This window comes from Mesoplodon bidens, assembly GCF_964165515.1.
Source record: "Mesoplodon bidens genome assembly, chromosome: 5".
Classification (NCBI taxonomy): domain Eukaryota; kingdom Metazoa; phylum Chordata; class Mammalia; order Artiodactyla; family Ziphiidae; genus Mesoplodon; species Mesoplodon bidens.
Genome location: NC_138161.1, coordinates 67,244,088 through 67,267,184, shown reverse-complemented (window position 1 = coordinate 67,267,184; position 23,097 = coordinate 67,244,088). Strand labels below are relative to the sequence as shown.

Genomic DNA, 23,097 nt, shown 5'->3' with positions numbered 1-23,097 from the left:
GAGCTTTCTTGTCCAGTGATAACTGTAAACAGGCAGTTGCTGTAACAAAGGCCTGATGATGCTAGAGTAACTAAGGTTCTGGCCTTTGGAAATGAGGGTCCTGGTGACTCAGGCAAGCAACCTAGATCTGCAAAAGTTATGGCCAAGAGAAGGGAAATCTACAGCATGGTGGGGGTAGACAAAGATTATCAGCTAGGGCCTCAGACCAGTCACAACTGTGTAGACTGTAGCTTGTTGCACTAACCCTCCAGTTAAGACTGTACCTGACTACCACCCTGAACGATAAATTGCAGATTAGATTCAATGTGTGCACAGATCCAAGCAGTACATGGAGTGGATGAGGAAATAGTATACCTCTTGTGCGTGCCTCACTGCCCCTTGGCCCATCTTTTTACTCCAGTTGCTGCTGCAGCTCTCATTTGCCTGCAGGTGTGACCTGACAATACTTCACCTCAGCTGCACAGCACACCACCTGCTTTCTGCCCTATGCTTCCTCCTCCATGAGATGCCAGTAAGAATCCAGTCAGCCAGTCTGAGCCATGCCCATACCTGGGAGTACAAGGGAATTAACTGCATGAGATAACTCTGGACCAAGAGGGAGAAGAGCTAGTATGTAAATATTCACTTTTTCCGTGTCTGGGAGTAAAATTCTGTCCATTCCACAGAGCTCCTCAGAAGGCCCCTTTAAGAATTAAGCCCATTACCCCCAGAGGCAACGGGCCAAGAGCACAGTTTGGGCTCTGAAGATCACAGGGGCTGACAGAGCGAAATAGGAGCACAAAAGGGCAAGGTGTGTTGGCTATGGCTAGATTGGGGGCCGCTGTTGGGTGAGAAGACAGGGAGGGTGGAGGCCATGCTGAAGAACACAGGTAAAATGGTATCAGCATTGGGTTTTCCCTCAACCACTCTGAGCAGTCTCCCACCTGTTCTTTCAGATCACTTCCTAACATAAACTGTCTACATACAAGCTTTTCTCTCAGGCTCTGCATTTTGGGGTACTCCAGGCTCATACAAGGATCAAATGAGACAATAGTTGTGAATATGCTTTGAAAGTTAAAAGCAATATACTCATGTAAGCCAGCCCCACAGAGCATGCTGTTCTTCCTATAGTACTTGATTTTACTTTGTCTTCATAGATGAAATTGTCACCCTACTGTTTCAAGACTAAACTACAAAGCATGAGGTAGCTTTTATTGAGCAATACTCTGTTACTTCATTTTCATCTTTATGACCTTATGAAGTAGTAGGCATTACTATCTCCATGCCATAGATGATGAAAGGGGGGCCTGGTATTCCAACTGCTAAACTCAAGCTAAGATTCTAGCCCAGATCTGACCTGCAAAGCCCATGCTCTATACCATTTTACCTGTTCTTCAGCATGGCCTCCACCCTCCCTGTCTTCTCACCCAACAGTGGCCCCCAATCTAGCCATAGCCAACACACCTTGCCCTTTTGTGCTCCTATTTTGCTCTGTCAGCCCGTGATCTTCAGAGCCTAAATCAAATGCCATCTCCCTAGACAGAACTGCTTCTTCATCAGCTTGCCAACATCACTTTCCTGAATCGCTTTTTTTTTAAACCACAAGGTTGTAACTGTTCTGCTGCATTTACCACTGGGGCTGGAGCCAGATGACAGCTTAGGTTTTAAGTAGTACCAGATACATAATCAGCACTTAAATAATAACTGTTGAATAAACAGTTGTCGGAGTGTGTACTCCTTAAGCACAGGGCCTAAGTTGTCCTGTTGACTGCTATATTCTCAGCACAATAGCACAATGCCTGGCTCATAGTAGACACTCATTTGTTGAATGACTGAATGAATGAACATGAATCTGTTTCTTCATTAAGCTGTGAACTCTTACAAAGTCGGGATTCTACAGTGTCCAGCAAATGTTTGTTGAATCAAAGTAATATTAAGAAAAACTTTTTAATGATTAATAGATTCATTTAATCAACAGTACATATAGTCATCATTGCCAGACTTAATATGAGATGTTAAATGTTCGATCCCATTTTCCTTCCCGGATAAGTTTTTCTTTCCTATCCTGTATAGACAGAAAAAAAAAAAAAAGTACATTAAAAACAATGCATTCTGGCACAATTCATGGTACAGCTCTGAAAAACAGGAATGAAACACTCCCAGCCTAATTACAATCCCCTATTGTCTAAAGCCTACAGAGTATGAATGAGGAAGTAATAATCTGAAGAAATAAAGGGACAATAAGAAAACACTCCTATTGAAAAACACCTGTATTTTAGTAAGTAGAATTAATATTACCCCACTAAATAGCATACACTGAAAGCAAAATGTAAATACCTTCTAGGTAAGTGTGGCCTACCTTTCTGTTAAGCAATAATTTATCAGATAATCAAAATATATACACTCCAGGAGAGTGGATTGGCCAGTTTAAGGCAGAGCTACATGGGTGGGCTCCAGTGTAGATGGGAACATGAGGCCTGGGGGATGGGGTTGGGGACCTAGTATCAGAGTGGTCTAGTGTCAAAGATTAGCTTGGCTTTCTGTGCAGTCACGTACCCAGGCCTCTGATGGCAGTGAGCCCCACCACAGGCTGCTTTGGCTTTTCTGTTGTTGGAGTATTAACATATTTTAACATTAATTCACAAAATGTGACCAACATAGCTGGAATTCATGCAGACAGGGAGCATACTAAGTGATATATGTATTCTGCTAATACTTAACCCAATAAACATCTCTTTTAAAAGCAAACAAAATAAATATAAAAATTTGCAAAGATAACATCTAAAAATTAATCAGAATAGAAAAGTTTTTCTGTACATCCAATGAGAAAAAAGAAATTAACTTTTTAAGTTACTTCTATATTCTCTTGCTTAATATACACAATATAATTTCCTTACCTAATCTAAAACACACCAGGAAAAAAAAATTTTTTTAATAAAACACAACAGGAAAACTCTTTCATGAGCTAAGTTCAAGTCTTAGATATTTAAAGTGACCAATTCATTACTTTAAATTCTAGAGTAGCCATTAAATTAAATTTGAAAGACCCAGAGACAATCGTAGTTTATAAGAAAGTATATTTCTATGAGTTGAAACAATAAAGCAATAAAACTAAACATATAATTGAAACTTCGTGTTTTAACTCAGTTGGAAAGGAATAAAGATAAAAGAGGAACTGAAGGAGGAGTAGACAGACAAGATGGGAATTATCAAGAGAGAGAGCTGCAGCCAGCACAGAGGGAACCTATCACACAGATACCAAACACAAGGTCCTAATACTTACTCTGTCGGTTTTGAAAACATAATACCAGAAGAAGAGGGGCCCAATTCCAAACAGAGCTCCTAAAAGTGAGGTCTTGGGAGTGGGTCTGAAATTGGGATAGACATTTGCTGATCTTGCATAGGTCCAACGAATCAAGGCAGGATCTTCCTAAAATGAATGAAAACAAAAGATACAGGAAATTAAGTTCTACACTAAGAAACAATCTCATCAGGACTTTTGTGGAGAAGCACCAAGAGATGCCCTTTGTTCTCTTCTACAGTTAAGGGTATACCCCGAATATTCCCAAATAGCTTCAAAGAAGATCTTCCATTTCCAGTATTTGTTGAATAATTCTCTGATGATCCTGTTCAGAATTTAAAAGACTCATATCATCCTTCAGCCTCCTATTTATTTAAGATTTAAGAATCCTAACCATTTTAAGCTGTCAGAGAAGGCACTTTTTTTAAAATCATTTTTTTCTATTCTTTTCTGGATTGTTTTTGGCTTCACTGTCTTTCTTGAAGTATGACGAACAGAACCACACAGTATTTCCAATGAGGACAAACAGATTTCATATGCTCTATCATACTGTGAACTTTGTTTCCAGGACCTTTTCTAATCCTATGCCCACACTAGTCTTTCCAGGCTACAAATAAACTGCAGGAAGAGGAAGACAGAGAGGTAGGCTAACTCTGAACTTTACATTTTTAAGCTGACTTGGCTGGTATTTTAAGAGCAAAATTATTACATTTCACATTATTAAAATAGTTTTTTGAAAGGACAAAGTTGTTAAAGAAAAATAATCAGATTGTCTTGGTTAAGAAAAAAGTAACTGTCAATTTTAATATATTTATACTAGAATAACTATGTAAAAATAGCAAATCTACCCCAAATACATAATTAAATTTAATTAGCTAAATACCCTAATGATTTTACAAAATTATTTGCTCCAGTTAACTGATAGATAAAAATAAGCAAATGAAATCAGCTTTAAAACTTTAATACTAAGCTGTGAGGAGAACATTCAAGGTCTTAACCAATGCCAAGAAGTCATGATTGGTAGGACATAAATAATTAAACTGGATCTTTCACAGTAACATTTTAAATCAAACTGTTTGTCAAACTCTTTGCAGAGACAGTAAAGAAGGTGAAGACACAAGATACAGGTTCAAGGGGACATCTGAGCTCTATACCTGAAAGGATAAATACATCTATCTATTCTTGTATCTATCCCTTCCTGCTATTAATGCATTTGAATGACTCTCTCATGCCAGAATTCTCTACCAGTCACTTCTCTACACCTAGTATCTGCCAGATCTGTCTTCCAGAAACAGTCATTTCATTTCATAAGAATACCAACAGCTCCATGACCATAGTTCATTGAACGAGGTACTGTTGTTGAAAGAGGTTCCAAAACACCTGCCGTGGGAGACAGTTCACCTTCTTTGACACCACTCCACATCCAAAGGACTATCAGCAGCATGTGATATGGTGAACACTACTTCTTTTTTTTTTTTTTTTTTTTTTTTTAAATTTTTGGCTGCGCTGGGTCTTTGTTGCTGCGCGCTGCGCAGGCTTTCTCTAGTTGCGGCGAGTGGGGGCCACTCTTGGTTGCAGTGTGTGGGCTTCTCATTGTGGTGGTCTCTCTTGTTGCGGAGCATGGGCTCTAGGCGCATGGGCCTCAGTAGTTACGGCGCATGGGCTCAGTAGTTGTGGCGCACGGGCTTAGTTGCTCCGCGGCATGTGGGATCTTCCCAGACCAGGGCTCGAACCCGTGTCCCCTGCGTTGGCAGGCAGGATCTCAACCAGTGCACCACCAGGGAAGCCTATGAACACCACTTCTTGAAATCATTTCTTCACTTGGCTTCAAGGGCACACACCAGCTTGGTTTCCTCCTAACTCTCTGGCCATTCCCTCTTAGTCTCTTTCGCTCTCTTCCTCCTTATCTCCCCAGTCTCTTAATATAGGACCTCAGACCTTGTGGGTCTTTCCTATCTACATTAACTCCCTTGATAATCTCTAGTCACATGGTTTTAAATATCCACCTATAGGCTGATGACTCCCCAAAACTATGCCTCCAGCCCTAGACCTCTACCCTGAACTGCAGACATAATATCCCACTCCCTGCTCAATGCTGACATATTGTCTAATTGGCAAATGTGATGCCAAACATGATGTATCCCAAACTTATTTGCCAATATGCCATTCCACCTTCATCCCTGATCCTTTCACACTCTTCCCTATCTTGGTAAAAGGTAACTTCATTCTTCACTTCAGTCAAAAACCTTGGAGTTATCCTTGAGTCCTCTCTTTCTCTTACACCACATATCCAATCTGCCGGCTAACCTGATTGACTCTACTTTCAATACATAACCAGAACGGACCACTTCTTACCAACTCCACTGCCACCACCCTTGTAGCCACCATCAACTAAGAAATTAGATTACTGCAAAAGGCTCCTAACTAGTCTCCCTGCTCCTGCTTTTGCTCCAACATAGTCTCTTTTCTACTAAGCAGCCAGAGATGTTGTTAAAATGTAAGTCCTGGGCTACCCTGGTGGCGCAGTGGTTGAGAGTCCACCTGCCAATGCAAGGGACACGGGATCGTGCCCCGTTCTGGGAAGATCCCACATGCCATGGAGCGGCTAGGTCCATGAGCCATGGCCACTGAGCCTGCGCGTCCGGAGCCTGTGTTCCGCAACGGGAGAGGCCACAACAGTGAGAGGCCCGCGTATCGCAAAAAAAAAAAAAATATATATATATATATATATATATATATATACACACACACACACACATATATATATATACACACATATATATATATACACATATATATATACATATATATATATGTGTGTGTATATATATACACATATATATATACATATATATATACATATATATATGTATATATATATACACACACACACATATATATATACATATATATATATGTGTGTATGTATATATATATATATATATATATATGTCCTGATTATGGGACACCCGACTCAGAAAAGTTATTTCAATGGCCTATGAGGCTTGGTGTGATCTAGTCCCAGGTAACTTTCCCATCTCATCTCTTCCTACTCTGCCCTCACCTTTCTCCATGTTAGTCACAATGGTCTCTTCAGTATTTTGTGAATTAACCAGGCACACTCCTGTCAAAAGACCCTCGTATTTGCTGTCCCCCTGACTAAAATGCTACTTTCCCAGAGAGTTGAATGGCTAGCTCCTTCCCCTCACTTCTCTGAGATCTTCAATGTCACCTTCCAAGTGAGGCCTTTCCTGTGCCTTTCTAAAACTGCAGCTGCTTTCCCTCTCTACTACATACACACACTCCTAATCCCCTTCCTTGCTTTATTTTTCTTCTTATCACTTCCCATTACCTAACATACTAAATGATTTAATATTTTAACTTATTACTTGTCTTCCCTCTGGAAAGAAAGCTTTATGAGGACAGGCGTCTTTGCGTTTTGTTCTCCACTGTTACCGCAGTATCTAAAAGAGGACCTGGTACATAACAGACCCTGAGCAATTATTTATTCACTAAATCAATCATTCTTAGACACTAGGCAAAGAATTTCCATGTATTGCTCAATATATAATTGTCAGGCCCTCATTTACTTAACAGAACAACCAGTGAGGCTGGTGTAAAACCTGTTTTACACAGCAAAACTATAACTGCCCTGGGTCACAGAACTGGAAAAAAGAAAATCTGGAGTTTAAACCTCAGCTCTGTCTGACTCAGTCTTTTTTTTTTTTTTTTACTACATCTTACTATCTAGCACATCAAACCCAATTGTGTGAGTATGTATACAATCAATGTCTCTGTCCTCACCTTCTCCCAAGTAAATGAGGTTCTGGCTGAAGACAATATAGCCAAATGGTTAAGAGATGCTTTGGGTTACACAGACTACAGTTCAAATTCTGCTCTATCACTTGCTAAAATATATCACTCTATGACATACTTGTCCTTCCCATGTAGTCTTTCTCATCTGTAAAATGGGGATAGTAATAGAGCTTAACTTAACTCTTTGAATAGCTGTGATATTTGAATATCATTCAGAAAGAGTTTCAATAGTGCCTGGCACATTGTAAATTTCTTTCAATTCTCACAACTTCCTAAAATTCCTACAGAACACCAATGCAACTGCTGGGAAAAGTCATTTTTCTTTTTTAATCTAAAAGCACACTTCTTAAATAATAATAGCTATCAGTTTACTGGGCATGTATTATGTGCCGGGAATGTTATACAGGCTATCTCATTTAACCTCACAACGATTCTATAAAGAATGTACTACCATTTCCATGTATGAAAATTAGAAAACTAAGGTTCAGAAAGCTTAGGGATATTGCACAAAGTCATATAGTTTGCTAGTACATAGTGCCTTGGCGTTTGACTCCAAAGCCCAAAGCTTCAGCAAGCTGTAGGGTGTTTGGGTCTTTAAAAGATATAAACCAAAAAATCACGATATTCCCTTCAGAAGAGAGCAGTATTGCTATAAATGTGAACTGAAAAGTGGAAAACATCTTTTAAAAAAATACACACACACACCCCATATTTCCTGAACACTCATCACAAGCCAGGCACTGTGCTGGCCGGTCACGTGCCTTATCTCATTTAATCCTCCTAACAGCCTCAGAAAATAGGAAGTACTATATTATCCCCATTTTTCAGACAGGAAAACCGAGGCTAAGCAGCAGAGTTGAACAACTTTTTCAAAATCACTCAGGCGGGAAGTGATCAAGCCGAGACTCAAACCCAGCATGGTTTGAATCCAGAACCCGTCCTCTTGGCCACCGAGCTCTCTGCCCAAGATCAAAGGGCTAATGAACTGGCCTACTCTCTGGGCCTGGAAGAGGATCCATGTCTAAAATACTCTTCGGGAACAGTGACCGCTCCGCGGCGTGATTCCCCTTGTCAGGTCTGAGCTGCCCAGCCCGACGGGACCGTGCCGACTCTGGCCCCTCGATTCCCACCCGCTGGCCCCTCACTCACGATGACCCCATGACGGCTGGGGTCGTTGTACTGAAGCAGGTACTCTCGTTTAAGCCGGGATCTTATGGCCAAACGCTCGGCTTGTGCCTTCCGAGTTTCCGGAGATATGTCGTATTCAGCTGGGTCGAGGGTAGTGGGCAGGGTCGCCAGGCGCGACGGGTTGTACTTGGGGAACGACATCTTGGCGACCCGGCGCACAGCTGCGCCTGCGCGGTCCGAGGCCCGCCCTCTTCAGTCTGACCTTCGTCCTGAGGCAGTGCGCCTGCGCGTTAGCCAGAGGTTGCAGATGGAGTTTAGCAAGAAGTTCAGCCTCTTTCCTCAACCTTCCTCACGGTCCTGGCCCCCTAGTGGCGACCTGCGCAGGCTCAAGGTACTTTCCTCGCCTTCCCCCACCCCCCTCTCCTTCCTCTCCCCCGCTCCAAATCTAACGCTTGTTGCTCCTTCCTAGCAGCCTTATCTCTACTGACATACAGAGCTTATTATGTGAAGTTGAGCTGGCAGAGACTGAAAATGGGATTGACTGGAATTCTGATTCAGTGTGGGTTCATCTCTGTGACTTGCGACATGTCACTTAACTTCTCAGAGTTTCCTCTTCCTTATCCTGGAGATAATGACCCCTATTCTATCCACGTAGCAAAACTGTTGTGAGGATTAAAATAAATAATTAATAGATGCCAACATACTTTGCAAAGCACAATTTCTCTTCCAAGAAAAAAGAAAATTAGCTTTTCTGTGCGTTACCGTATTAGATCCATACAACATAAGCGGAAGAACATTTTACATTGTCATGAAATAATTTTTAATAGGAGAATGATGTTAGAAGTGTTCCCTGCCTGACTATAGGTCAGAAAAAAATGGTATTGTATAAACCTCGCAAAGAAACAATATCTTGGTTAAAATACTAAAACCTCTTATGTAAAATCCCTAGCACTCTTCAGGTGCTAAGAATAAACATCCTTAGAGATATGAAAATAAGCATAAGGGCATTGAGTCTTGCTGTGAAAGATAATTTTGGGAAACAAGGAGTGTAACCTAAAAGGAAACGTTCTCCACCCCTACTGTCCTTCTCCTTTCCCCACTATCACCACAGAAAAAGGGCAACTTCAAATTGTATGGCAGGGTCTTTGGGCACCAGTCAAACACTCCTTAGGGGAAAACATGTAAACAGTATTTCCATAACTCAGACAGGGAATTCTGGATCAGCGTGGGTGAAGCGTCTGGGGACATGTAGGTATGTTGGGAAATGGTTACTAGGCAGAGAAGGGACCTAGAAAGTGTTGGCGCTTGAAGTGATGAGGAGCAGCACTGCTGTCAAATTTACTCAACATTTTAATACTGTTTTAAAATATTTATTAAGCACTCGCCACATGAAGCACACTGCACACTAGTCAGTCAATCTTTTAGGCTCAGCGGGGGAAACAACAGAAGAAATGAAGGACAAGATGTTTGTCTCTGAGAAGCTGACAATCAGGCAGTTCAGAAAGAACAGACAGAATATGATAATATTTGCAAAGCAGTTTAATGATCAAATGAATATAAAGCAAAGTGGGCTCAGGAGAATGCAGGCTGAGGGAATATAGAAAAAAGAAACTTGAGACAAATCACTCACACTCCATTTTAAAGGAGTGGGGGGGGGAGTTCTGTTTTTTTCTGAGGTGTTTAAACATATTAAGAAAATAAAATGAAAAGCAGGAGCAAGTTGAAAATTCTAAAGACTACATTGATAGTTTCAAAAACCTTTTGTTAATAGATTAGACACTGATCTAGGAAGAAGGTCATGTTAAAAAAAAAGAAAAGAAAAAAGAAAGGAGTACATTGAGTACAAGCCAACGGACAAAGTTAAAAAAAATAAAAGACTAAGTTTAAGAGAGGGAGAGAGAGAGAGAGAGAAGAAACTTCATCATTTTGTTTTGGATGAGTTAAGGGGATTATCTCCACATTTGCTTTTTTTAAAAAATGAAGTCATTTATTTGTTTGTTTGTTTGTTTATTTATTTATTTATTTTTGGCTGCGTTGAGTCTTCGTTGCTGTGCACACAGGTTTTTGTCTGGTTTTGTGGCGAGTGGGGTCTACTCTTTGTTGCGGTGCGTGGGCTTCTCATTGTGGTGGCTTCTCTTGTTGCAGAGCGTGAGCTCTAGGTGCACGGGCCTCAGTAGTTGTGGCACGTGGGCTTAGTTGCTCCGCGGCACGTGGGATCTTCCCTGACCACGGCTCGAACGTTGGCAGGCGGACTCTTAACCACTGCGCCCAGGGAAGTTCCTGCACATTTGCTTAATTATCATAAGGATCCCTTCAGATAACTGTTAAAAATATGAAGTCCTAGGTTTTGTTCTGCTCTTGTAGATTCAGAATTGGTCTTCAGAGGAACCCAAGAGTCTGTACTTTTTACAATTTCTTGAAGGGATTCTTACAATATTGCATGTTTGGAGAACATAGAGATGAATATTAGAGGTCTTCCTTTTCCCAGAAAAGGCCAACTTAGAATGAATCTATTTAAGATGGAAACCTAGATTCTACAGTGAAAGGAAAAGACTTGATTGGGACTTTAGCTTGAAACGATCAACCAATAAATTATGAAAATGAATTTATCTTGTATTTAATACATTTAAGGTCACAATTACAACTGTGTGCTAATTCTGATAAATCAGGTGTTAATTTGTGGGGACATTATTTTTATGTAGCTCATTATGCTTCACTGCATTTGATTTTTTGCAGCAGGTTTATATTTGCAAAAGTGTTGGAGGGCTTTTTCCAGTTTCCCCAAGGCTCTCTTAATCCTCTGAAACCAGATTATTTCCTTTTGAAGCACTGATGTTATTATCATTCATACTCATTTTTCTCTTTTTCGTTTGTTACCTGGTCCAGCTGTAAGATCCTCCTGTATTAGTAACTTTGCATGTGGATCTAGCAGTTCACCAACATCACTTTCATCAATTTCATGAAATTCCACATCTTTTGCAAGATTTGCAATAGATTTCTATTGCATTCCAGACCTGGATGTTTCCAAATGGATGACCAAGACTTTGATGGGGTGAATGTAGGCACTAGGATTAGCAGATGGAATAATTTCAGTGAGCAGCAGTTTCACAGGTGGTCATATCATCAATGTATATTTCATGTTTTGAAGATTTTTACTTCTCTAAGAAATCTCCTAATAAAATTTATGAGAATTTATTGGATTACAGGGACTAAATACATGTATCTGTACTTGGTCGGAAGAGGGGAGATGAAGTGGTGAAGTGTAGAAGGAGAGAAGTGCATATATGCAGGGGTGGTTAAGCTATATAAATGGGGCAGGGTTTCAGGGAACAGAAGATGGACAGGTGAATACAGAAACTGTAAGAAGCAGATAAGTTCCGGCTTGCAACAATATGAAGAACATTCCTTCTCTTAATTGAGTAGGATCATATGTATATTTGGGAATAAACTCTTCACTTTGGGTTGAGAATAAACCCAATGCCCAGAGATTTAATTAATCAGTGATTAACAGCAGTTGACATTTAGTGAGTATTCTCTATTACTATTATTGTTAAAAATCTTGTCCTAACATTGAATGTTAGCAAAGGATGTACTCTCAAGCTAATGAAAGGTCCCCTCTTTACAGGAGCCCTCTCCACTACCCTGGTAAGGACCCTAAAAATGTGTTCACATGGTTATTCTGTTTTTGGAAAATTAGAAAATGTAAGCTATTTGAATCACAGTTGCCTAAGACTGCTGTGTCTCTCCTCTCTGATTTCCCCCTTCTATCACATTTTTCTCCTGTTGGGTGGTATTGCAGTGGCCTTAGATATTTGGGGGATCTTACCAACAAAAGTTGGGGGTTAGTAAGATGTATTTATTTGATTCACATCTATGCCAGGTGGAGTTAAGTTATTGCTAGCCATCCAGGTACAGAATGGCTTCCAGGGATACTGCCATAACCTTGTGTGCCATGAAGGTTCAGGATCAGAGTTTGTATTGTAATATAAACTTGTCCTGTGAAGCCTGGCCCTGGAAATAATGAGGGTAGAGGAAGAGATCAAGGTTTGAAATAAACAGAACTAGAAGCTAATTTGTAGAATGTTCTTCTAGTCATCATTGAATCTTTTTTCTCAAAGATTTTTTCTCCCCCAAATTATATAAACTTCAAATCCCATCAAACCTGGATCTTCCTGTTTGTCAGTCTTGTTAAGGCTGCAAGGAAGAGACTCAGAGTGCTTTGTGAATTAATTTATTTGCAAGGAGATCCAGGAACATGGGGGTAGCAAGAAAAGTCATCTCTTGTTTTGCATAGCTACCCTGGGAACTTGTCTTCCAAAACTGAAACGAACAGCAGTTCCAAGGGAGAATAAGAAAAATACTCCAGAGTTTTCAGTCTCACCTAAGCTCACGTATCCCACTTTCCCTTTATTACCTAGTGTTAACTCCTCCTTTAAAAAAGGATATTATTGAGTCAGTTTGACACTATTCAATATAGATTGCCCCAAAGCACTACATGGGAGGTTGGCTTTCATTGTATCCAACTCATCTGTGGCTCTTTGACTTTGGTACTGTCCAAATTAGTCATGAATAAGATTACACAACTGTTTTTCTGTATCCCTAACAGATACACCTAGGTCAAAGAAGCTTATCGTATTTGGAAAAGACTCACGTAGAACTACTATCTTCAGAAGCAGATTGTATCCAGAAGACACTTTGAGACTACACAGCCTCTTACAAACATACATCACTTTCTACTTGTTTCTGCCATAGCTTTTTAATAAGTCTTGATATTTCATGGGGCAAAATCTCTCCATTTTATTATAGTTCACAATTGTCTTAGCAACTTTTTTTTCCTTTTCTCTTTCAGAAGAATTTTAGTATTAAGCTATCAAGTTCCATGAAAAAAAATAATCCATTGGGATTTTTATTGGAATTGCACTAAAGTTATAGCTTGACCTGAGAACAAACATCCTTATAATACTGCATCTTCCCATTCATTAGTTAGGTCTTTTATTTCCTTCAATCATGTTCTGTAACTTTCTCTATAAAGAATTCTGGCCTCTTCTTTTAGATTAATTCCTGCTACATTATAGATTTCATTGCTATTGTTAATTGTTCATTTTTCCTACTATATTTTCTAAATGGTTATTGCTGGTATATGGTAATATTATTGATGTGATGTTGGTATGCTGATCTTGGAACCAGTACCTTTATTGAACTTTTTACCAGTCCTATTAGCTTTTCTATATATTCTTTTCAATTGTTCTGTGTAGTCAGTCGTATCTTGTGAAAATAGCAGTCTTGCCTTTTCTGTTCCAAGTTTTATACTTCTTTTTTTCTCTATTATTGCATTAGCTAGGACCTCCAGGACAATATAATAGTAAAATCCTATCTTGTTCCCAGTTCTAATAGGAAATCTTCTGTTAGTTCACCATTAAATATGTTTGCTGTGGGGTTGGTAGAAGCACTCTATCAGGTTAATAAAATTCCCTTCTATTTCTTACCAAAAGTTTTTTAAAATAATGAATGATTGTTTAATTGATCAAATGCTATTTTCACATTTCTTGATCTATATGTTTTTTTCTCTGTTAATTTGTTTAAAAAGAGAGCGAACTTTGGTAGGTTTTTCTGATGTGGTGTCATTTTGCATTCTGGAAGTAACTCTACTTCATGGTCATGTGTTTTTCAATATATTGATGAATTAAATTTATGAGCATTTTTTATAGAATTTTACTATTTATGTTCACAAATGAATTGGCTCTTCTTATTTTATTCTTATGTACTTTTGGTAATATATTTAAACAAAATGAGTTGGTTAGATTTCCTTCTTTTTTCTTCTTTTAACTCTCCAAAACTGTCTGTACAAGACAGGAACTATAATTCTTGAAAGCTTAGTAAATTATCTAATAAAACTGTCTGAGTCTTCCATATTTTTTCAAGAGAGACTTTTGGCTATCAATTCAATTTCTGTAATGATTGTTGGTTTGTTCAGGTTTTCTTCTGGAATCATTTATTGTAATTTACATTTTCTCAAATATCTTTCTTTAAACTTATTGCCATAGAGTTTCTCATCTTATGATCTTTTCAGTCTCCGTTGTCTTTTATAATTATGATCCTCTTTTGCTTCTATTACTGTTTGTTTATTTCTCCTTGTTTTTCTTCCTCAATACTGCTAGAGTTCTGTCTACCTTGCCTTTTCAAGAACCTTTTTTTTTTTTTTTTTCGGTACGCGGGCCTCTCGCTGCTGTGGCCTCTCCCGTTGCGGAGCACAGGCTCTGGACGCGCAGCGTCAGCGGCCGTGGCTCACGGGCCCAGCCGCTTCGCGGCATGTGGGATCTTCCCAGACCGGGGCACAAACCCGTGTTCCCTGCATCGGCAGGCGGACTCTCAACCACTGCGCCACCAGGGAAGCCCTTCAAGAACCTATTTTTAATTTTTAAAATTATCTCTAATCAGTAATTTTTCCTCTTATACTTTTTTCTTCTATTTTTCTTGAGAGTACTCCAGTGTTCTTCTTCCAGCTTCTTAATCAGAATGCTTATCTCATTTATTTTTGTTTATATGTGTTTTATAATTTTTATGCATGTAATTCTGTACATTTTCATTTTAGCTACATCTCCACAAGTTTTTATTAATATTTTCATTGTCATGTAGCTCTGAGTATTTCATAATTTCCATTATGTTTTTTTCCTCAACCCATTAGTTATTTAGAAATGCAAAACATGTTTTGTTTTGTCTATCTTTTTAATGTTAATTTCTAGTTTAACAGCATTATTGTCAGAGAACTTTGTATAATATTGGCCCTTTGGGACTTCATATGTGATGAGTTTTTTGTTCAGTTTGTTTTGTTTTTAACACACCATTTTTTAAAAATGTAACCTACATATAGAAAAATGCATTAATCATACATATGCTGTTCAATGAGTTATTACAAAGTGAACACACCCTTGTAATCACACAGTCATTTTTTTAAGTGATTTTTTTTTAATTAATTTATTTTTTATTTATTTACTTTTGGCTGGGTTGGGTCTTCATTGATGCGTACGGGCTTTCTCTAGTTGCGGCGAGAGGGGCTACTCTTTGAAGCAGTGCGCGGGCTTCTCATTGCAGTGGCGTCTCTCGTTGCGGAGCACGGGCTCTAGGCGTGTGGGCTTCAGTAGTTGTGGCTCGCGGGCTCTAGAGCACAGGCTCAGTAGTTGTGGCACACGGGCTTAGTTGCTCCGCAGCATGTGGGATCTTCCCGGACTAGGGATCAAACCTGTGTCCCCTGCATTGGCAGGTGGATTCCTAACCACTGCGCCACCAGGGAAGTCCCACACATAGTCATTTTTTAATTGAAGTATAGTTGCTGTAGAATATTATATAAGCTACAGGTGTAGAGTATAGTGATTCACAATTTTTGAAGGTTATATTCCATTTATTTTAAAGGTTATATTCCATTTATAAAGGTTATTATAAAATATTGGCTATATTTCCTGTGTATACATAGTCATTTTTATAATAGTTCCATGTGAGCTTTAAAAGAATGTATACTCTGTATTCATTGAGTGCAAGGTTAGATCAAGCTTGTTAATTGTGTGCTTTGGATCTCTCATATCTTTATTCATCTTTGTCTACTTGGTCTATTTCTAACATAGAGTTGTGTTATAATCTTCCAGTGCCATTGTGGTTTGTTCATTTCTCCTTGAGCGAAATTAGAATACACAGGGTGAACTGAAGGTGATACGAAAACATTTTAATGTGCATGCATCTTTGAACTGTTTTTACCATAAGGACAAAGCAGTTCATACATAATGGTTCACTCACTCCATCCACTTATTGAGCTGTATACAAACCAACCAGGAAAAAAGAAAGATTTCTGCTTAAAATATACAGTACACTTAGAAACACATCTGTCATGTAGACCTAAACAAAAGCTTATGAATATTACATTTTGCATTCTTCTTCTTCAGAGACAGGCTTTTCATCCTAGTCATATATCTATTCTTACTACTAAAGTCACTTACATAAGGACATATTTGTACTTGAAAGGAACAATAAGTTTCCTACAAAGTGTAAGGTGACATTTTGTTGCAAGTTGTCAATTTAACATAAAAGAGGGTTAATACTCTTAGCTGAGGCTATGGCATGCTTTCCTCTTGGGATAAAGTTCTGCCCTACCATCATCTTTTGCTTGGGAAAGGCAATAGCCTCCTAGTTGGTTTTCTTATATATGTGCACACTTGCCACACTTCCATTTTTTTTCCCATACAGAAGCCAGAGTGACCTTTTAAAATATCTGTTATCCTATCTCTCCTAATTAAAGTCTTGCATAAGTTCAAGATCCAGTGAGGTCTACTCCCTACCTCTTCAGCTACACTTGGCTCCATGCTCCCCCATCACTGTCTGCACTCCAGCCACACTGGCCTCTCTTCAGTTCTTTCCTTCCACAGGGCCTTTGCACCTACTTTTCACTCTGCCTTAAACATTATACTCTACACTCCTATTCATCCTTCAGAACCCACTCAATTCTATATTCCCATAACTAACCAACAAGGTCAAGTTCTCCTATGAGCTTTCATAGCACTATAGACCTCTCCTTTACAGCACTAACTACAATCCTAACTTTACATTTTGTATTATTTAGTTAATCCCTGTCTCTCCTCACCCCCCACATAAGAATGTAGGCTCTTTGAAGACCAGGACTACATCAGGCTTGGCTCAGCCTCCATCCCAACACTAGCACAGTGCCTGGCACATCACAGCAGTGATGAATGAATAAATGACCAGTTGTCTTTCTTCACTTCAAAGAGAATATATTAACCAAACATGCCTACACCCTTCTTGCTGCCTCTGCTTTCATCCCATCCTCCCTTCCACCCCATACGCCATACTCATCACCTCTCCCCCTTGTGCCCCCAACCCCAAATTAAAAATTCATGTAAAAAACCATTGTCCAGTAATGTAGACTTTTACTGAAGATTTTGTGTAGTTACAGAGGAGGGGGTACATCACAAAGCAAAATGCCCTAACCATGCCCTTTTAACATCTCTGCTTTTCCCCCTAGTTCTTATTTCTACAACAGCTCATCCCTCTTCTTTTGCCCCCTTCCAAATCTGCTCTGGGAGCCCCTCTAGCCAAGCTACCTCATCCTCTACCTGCCTCTGAGTCTATGCTCAGCAAAACAAAGCACAGCCATAGACTGAGCCACAACTCCTAGGGACCTTGGTTTATAGGGCCTCTTACATTTTTAAAAAATTTGGAACAGAAAACATTGCCCCTTTTTTCACTTTTTCCTTTGCTTGATGATATTATTCCCTCCATCAATGCCACTCTATGCCCTCCCTGCTGTCTTTGGCCGACTGAAATATTATGTCCATCAAAGTCCACTTCAAATGTCCAATTTTCTGGAAACCTTTCCATAGAACATCCAAGTAGAGGTGATTTTTCTCTTCCTTAAGTATGTTTACTACTTCTTTTATTCTACTTGTTATTACAGGCAATGTTATGGTTGTTTTTCTCTCCCTCTCCTTTAAGAGCAAGTTTGGTTTCCTGTTCTACACGTCCCCTGAAGAGCCTGGCTCAGAACCCTGTGCACAGCCCGCTCTAGTCCTGATTAGATTATAATGAAATTGTTCATGTATCTTTTCTTAGGCTTTAGTAAAAGCCTCTTCAAGAAAGTGACTAAATTTCATGTTTCCAAATGACAGCCAATGTTTCAATTTTGGAGTCACCTAGCAGAAACTACTCCCTGCTGGGAAAGAGCTCTGTAGATATTGTGGGTGGGTGCAGTACAGCTTTGGTTTAATAGTCTTGGAGAGAAGTTCTCTCTCCAGCTAAAAGATATAGTTCACATTTTTGCCCAGGTAGACTCTAGGTTTCTAAAATGCAGCATCAGTCTGGCCCTTGAAAGACTGTCAGGGCCCTGAAACAGAGTCTAACTCTTATGACTTCTTAAAAATGCCAGCGAGGGCTCCCCTGGTGGCGCAGTCATTGAGAATCTGCCTGCTAATGCAGGGAACACGGGTTCGAGCCCTGGTCCAGGAAGATCCCACATGCCGCGGAGCAACTAGGCCTGTGAGCCACAACTACTGAGCTTACGCGTCTGGAGCCCTGTGCTCCGCAACAAGAGAGGCCGCGATAGTGAGAGGCCCGTGCACCGTGATGAAGAGTGGCCCCTGCTTGCCGCAACTAGAGAAAGCCCTCACACAGAAACGAAGACCCAACACAGCAAAAATTAATTAATCAATTAATAAACTCCTACCCCCAACATCTTCAAAAAAAAAAAGATGCCAGCAAGATGGCTAATGAAAAATGTGGGCATACAAATTTAAGCTCCTGAGGTCTAGAGAGAGACCTATTGCTAGCACTATATTCTGTTACCATTAGTGTGATCTTCAGGTGAACAAATCTTCTCAATGTGTTTTGTTGTTGTTGTTTTCTTTTGGGTTTTTTTTGCGGTATGTGGGCCTCTCACTGTTGTGGCCTCTCCCGTGTGGAGCACAGGCTCTGGACGCGCAGGCTCAACGGCCATGGCTCACAGGCCTAGCCACTCCATGGCGTGTGGGATCTTCCCGGACTGGGGCACGAACCCGTGTCCCCTGCATCGGCAGGCAGACTCTCAACTACTGCGCCACCAGGGAAGCCCCTCAATGTTTTATAGTCACCTTGATCAAGCAAAATGTATGGAGGCCCAGTGATGAGGTTACTTCACTTGTATATGGCTGAGGGCAGCTAAGATATAACTTACCATCACTTGCTCAAATTTCCTGCCAAATTATATTTATGTTCTCAACACGAATCTAAATATCTTTAGCTTCTTTTATTACTATTAGCATCTTCATTACCCTGGATTAAACATGGGTAAAAAGTAAAATGAAGTTCTTTGGTTTATTTTTTAACGTTTTTTCCATTCCAAATACATTTCATTATAGGAAAATTTTAAGATAGAATGAAAAATCAAAAAAAATTTTTTTTTGCGGTACACGGGCCTCTCACTGTTGTGGCCTCTCCCATTGCGGAGCACAGGCTCCGGACACGCAGGCTCAGCGGCCATGGCCCACGGGCCCAGCCGCTCCACGGTATGTGGGATCTTCCCGGACCGGGGACGAACCCGTGTCCCCTGCATCGGCAGGTGGACTCTCAACCACTGCGCCACCAGGGAAGCCCCAAAATATTTTTAAGAATCCATATTTCTACAACCTCAGGACAATCACAAGATTTTTTGTCATTTTTCCAAACTTTGTTCCATGTAGAGGATGTTTTTAAAACATTGTAATCATGCTATAGATATACTGTATGCTGTTTTTTCACTTAAGATTTTATGTAAGCATTTTTCTTTAGTCTTTATTATGGATAATAATATCCATATTATTATCCATAATATTATGGATACATAAAATTCCAACAAGAGGAAATAATTATAATTTACTTATCTCCTGTATTTCAACTTAAAGTTGGTTTAAAAAAAAAAAAGAAAGTATAAATAAGTACTTAAATAAACTCTAATTTTCTCAACATTTTACATTTATTCATGGAGTTATTTGCTTTTTTGTTTTGAATTTTGTTTTATTTATATTTTTAAACAGCAGATTCTTATTAGTCATCAGTTTAATACACATCAGTGTATACATGTCAATCCCAATCTCCAAGTTCATCACACCACCCCCCCCACCCCCCAGCCGCTTTCCCCCCTTGGTGTCCATACATTTGTTCTCTACATCTGTGTCTCAATTTCTGCCCTGCAAAATGGTTCATCTGTACTGTTTTTCTAGGTTCCACATATATGCGTTAATATACGATATTTGTTTTTCTCTTTCTGGCTTACTTCACTCTGTATGACAGTCTCTAGATCTATCCACGTCTCAACAAATGACCCAATTTCGTTCCTTTTTATGGCTGAGTAATATTTCATTGTATATATGTACCACATATTCTTTATCCATTCTTCTGTCGATGGGCATTTAGGTTGCTTCCATGACCTGGCTATTGTAAACAGTGCTGCAATGAACATTGGGGTGCATGTGTCTTTTTGAATTATGGTTTTCTCTGGGTATATGCCCAGTAGTGGGATTGCTGGGTCATATGGTAATTCTATTTTTAGTTCTTTAAGGACCCTCCATACTGTTCTCCATAGTGGCTGTATCAATTTACATTCCCACCAACAATGCAAGAGGGTTCCCTTTTCTCCACACCCTCTCCAGCATTTGTTGTTTGTAGATTTTCTGATGATGCCCATTCTAACCGGTGTGAGGTGATACCTCATTGTAGTTTTGATTTGCATTTCTCTAATAATTAGTGATGTTGAGCAGCTTTTCATGTGTGTCTTGGCCATCTGTATGTCTTCTTTGGAGAAATGTCTTAGGATGCTTTGTATTTCTGTGGTGTCGGTTGTAACTTCTCCTTTTTCATTTCTAATTTTACTGATTTGAGTCCTCTCCCTCTTTTTCTTGATGAGTCTGGCTAATGGTTTATCAATTTTGTTTATCTTCTCAAAGAACCAGCTTTTAGTTTTATTGATCTTTGCTATTGTTTTCTTTGTTTCTATTTCATTTATTTCTGCTCTGATCTTTATTATTTCTTTCCTTCTGCTAACTTTGGGGGATTTTTGTTCTTCTTTCTCTAATTGCTTTAAGTGTAAGTTTAGATTGTTTATTTGAGATTTTTCTTGTTTCTTGAGGTAGACTTGTATAGCTATAAACTTCCCTCTTAGAACTGCTTTTGCTACATCCCATAGGTTTTGGATCATTGTGTTTTCATTGTCATTTGTCTCCAGGCATTTTTTGATTTCCTCTTTGATTTCTTCAGTGATCTCTTGGTTATTTAGTAACGTATTGTTTAGCCTCCATGTGTTTGTGTTTTTTATGTTTTTTTCCCTGTAATTCATTTCTAATCTCATAGTGTTGTGGTCAGAAAAGATGCTTGATATGATTTCAATTTTCTTAAATTTACTGAGGCTTGATTTGTGACCCAAGATGTGATGTACCCTGTAGAATGTTCCATGCGCACTTGAGAAGAAAGTGTAATCTGCTGTTTTGGGATGGAATGTCCTATAAATATCTATTAAATCTATCTGGTCTATTGTGTCATTTAAAGCTCCTGTTTCCTTATTTACTTTCATTTTGCATGATTTGTCCATTGGAGTAAGTGAGGTGTTAAAGTCCCCTACTATTACTGTGTTACTGTTGATTTCCTTTTTTATAGCTGTTAGCAGTTGCCTTATGTATTGAGGTGCTCCTATGTTGGGTGCATATATATTTATAATTGTTATATCTTCTTCTTGGATTGATCCCTTCATCATTATGTAGTGTCCTTCCTTGTCTCGTAGCATTCTTTATTTTAAAGTCTATTTTATCTGATATGATTATTGCTACTCCAGCTTTCTTTTGATTTCCATTTGCATGGAATATCTTTTTCGATCCCCTCACTTTCAGTCTGTATGTGTCCCTAGGTCTGAAGTGGGTCTCTTGTAGACAGCATATATATGGGTCTTATTTTTGTATCCATTCAGCAAGCCTGTGTCTTTTGGTTGGAGCATTTAATCCATTCACGTTTACGGTAATTATCGATATGTATGTTCCTATTACCATTTTCTAAATTGTTTTGGGTTTGTTTTAGTAGGTCCTTTTCTTCTCTTGTGTTTCCCACTTAGAGAAGTTCCTTTAGCCTTTGCTGTAGAGCTGGTTTGGTGGTGCTGAATTCTCTTAGCTTTTGCTTCTCTGTAAAGCTTTTGATTTCTCCATTGAATCTTAATGAGATCCTTGCTGGCTAGAGTAATCTTGGTTGTAGTTTCTTCCCTTTCATCACTTTAAGTATATCATGCCACTCCCTTCTGGTTTGTAGAGTTTCTGCTGGGAAATCAGCTGTTAACCTTATAGGAGTTCCCTTGTATGTTATTTGTCATTTTATCCCTTGCTGCCTTCAATAATTTTTCTTTATCTTTAATTTTTGCCAATTTGATTACTATGTGTCTCAGAGTGTTTCTCCTTGGGTTTATCCTGTATGGGACTCTCTGTGCTTTCTGGACTTGGTTGGCTATTTCCTTTCCCATATTAGGGCAGTTTTCGACTATAATCTCTTCAAATATTTTCTCTGGTCCTTTCTGTCTCTCTTCTACTTCTGGGACCCCTATAATGTGAATGTTGTTCTGTTTAATGTTGTCCCAGAGGTCTCTTAGGCTGTCTTCATTTCTTTTCATTCTTTCTTCTTTATTCTGTTCCGCAGCAGTGAATTCCACTATTCTGTCTTCCAGGTCACTTATCCATTCTTCTGCCTCAGTTTTTCTGCTATTGATTCCTTCTAGTGTAGTTTTCATTTCAGTTATTGTATTGTTCATCTCTGTTTGTTTGTTCTTTAATTCTTCTAGGTCTTTGTTAAACATTTCTTGCATCTTCTCGATCTTTGCTTCCATTCTTTTTCCAAGGTCCTGGATCATCTTCACTATCATTATTCTGAATTCGTTTTCTGGAAGGTTGCCTATCTCTACTTCATTTAGTTGTTTTTCTGGGGTTTTACCTTGTTCCTTCATCTGATACATAGCCCTCTGCCTTTTCTTCTCGTCTATCTTTCTGTGAAGGTGGTTTTTGCTCCTCAGGCTGCAGGATTGTAGTTCTTCTTGCTTCTGCTGTCTGCCCTCTGGTGGATGAGGCTATCTAAGAGGCTTGAGCAAGCTTCCTGATGGGAGGGACTGTTGGTGGGTAGAGCTGGGTGTTGCTCTGGTAGGCAGAGCTCAGTAAAACTTTAATCTGCTTGTCTGCTGATGGGTGGGGCTGGGTTCCCTCCCTGTTGGTTGTTTGGCCTGAGGCAGCTCAGCACTGGAGCCTACCCAGCTCTTTGGTGGGGCTAATGGAGGACTCTGGGAGGGCTCACGCCAAGGAGTACTTCCCAGAACTTCTGCTGCCAGTGTCCTTGTC

General features: G+C 39.5%; 1 protein-coding gene across 1 annotated transcript; it reads right to left on the bottom strand.

Annotated features, from left to right (window-relative positions):
• Nucleotides 1-1,907: 1,907 nt before the first annotated feature.
• LOC308617759 (NADH dehydrogenase [ubiquinone] 1 beta subcomplex subunit 4) lies at nucleotides 1,908-8,486 on the bottom strand. Its single transcript, XM_081235127.1, has 3 exons — nucleotides 8,246-8,486; nucleotides 3,263-3,409; nucleotides 1,908-2,044 (listed from the first exon to the last, which is right to left on the bottom strand). The coding sequence occupies exons 1-3, from the start codon at nucleotides 8,423-8,425 to the stop codon at nucleotides 1,982-1,984; spliced, it is 390 nt and encodes a 129-aa protein (XP_081091253.1). The 5' UTR covers nucleotides 8,426-8,486; the 3' UTR covers nucleotides 1,908-1,981.
• Between the last annotated feature and the right edge of the window lie 14,611 nt (nucleotides 8,487-23,097).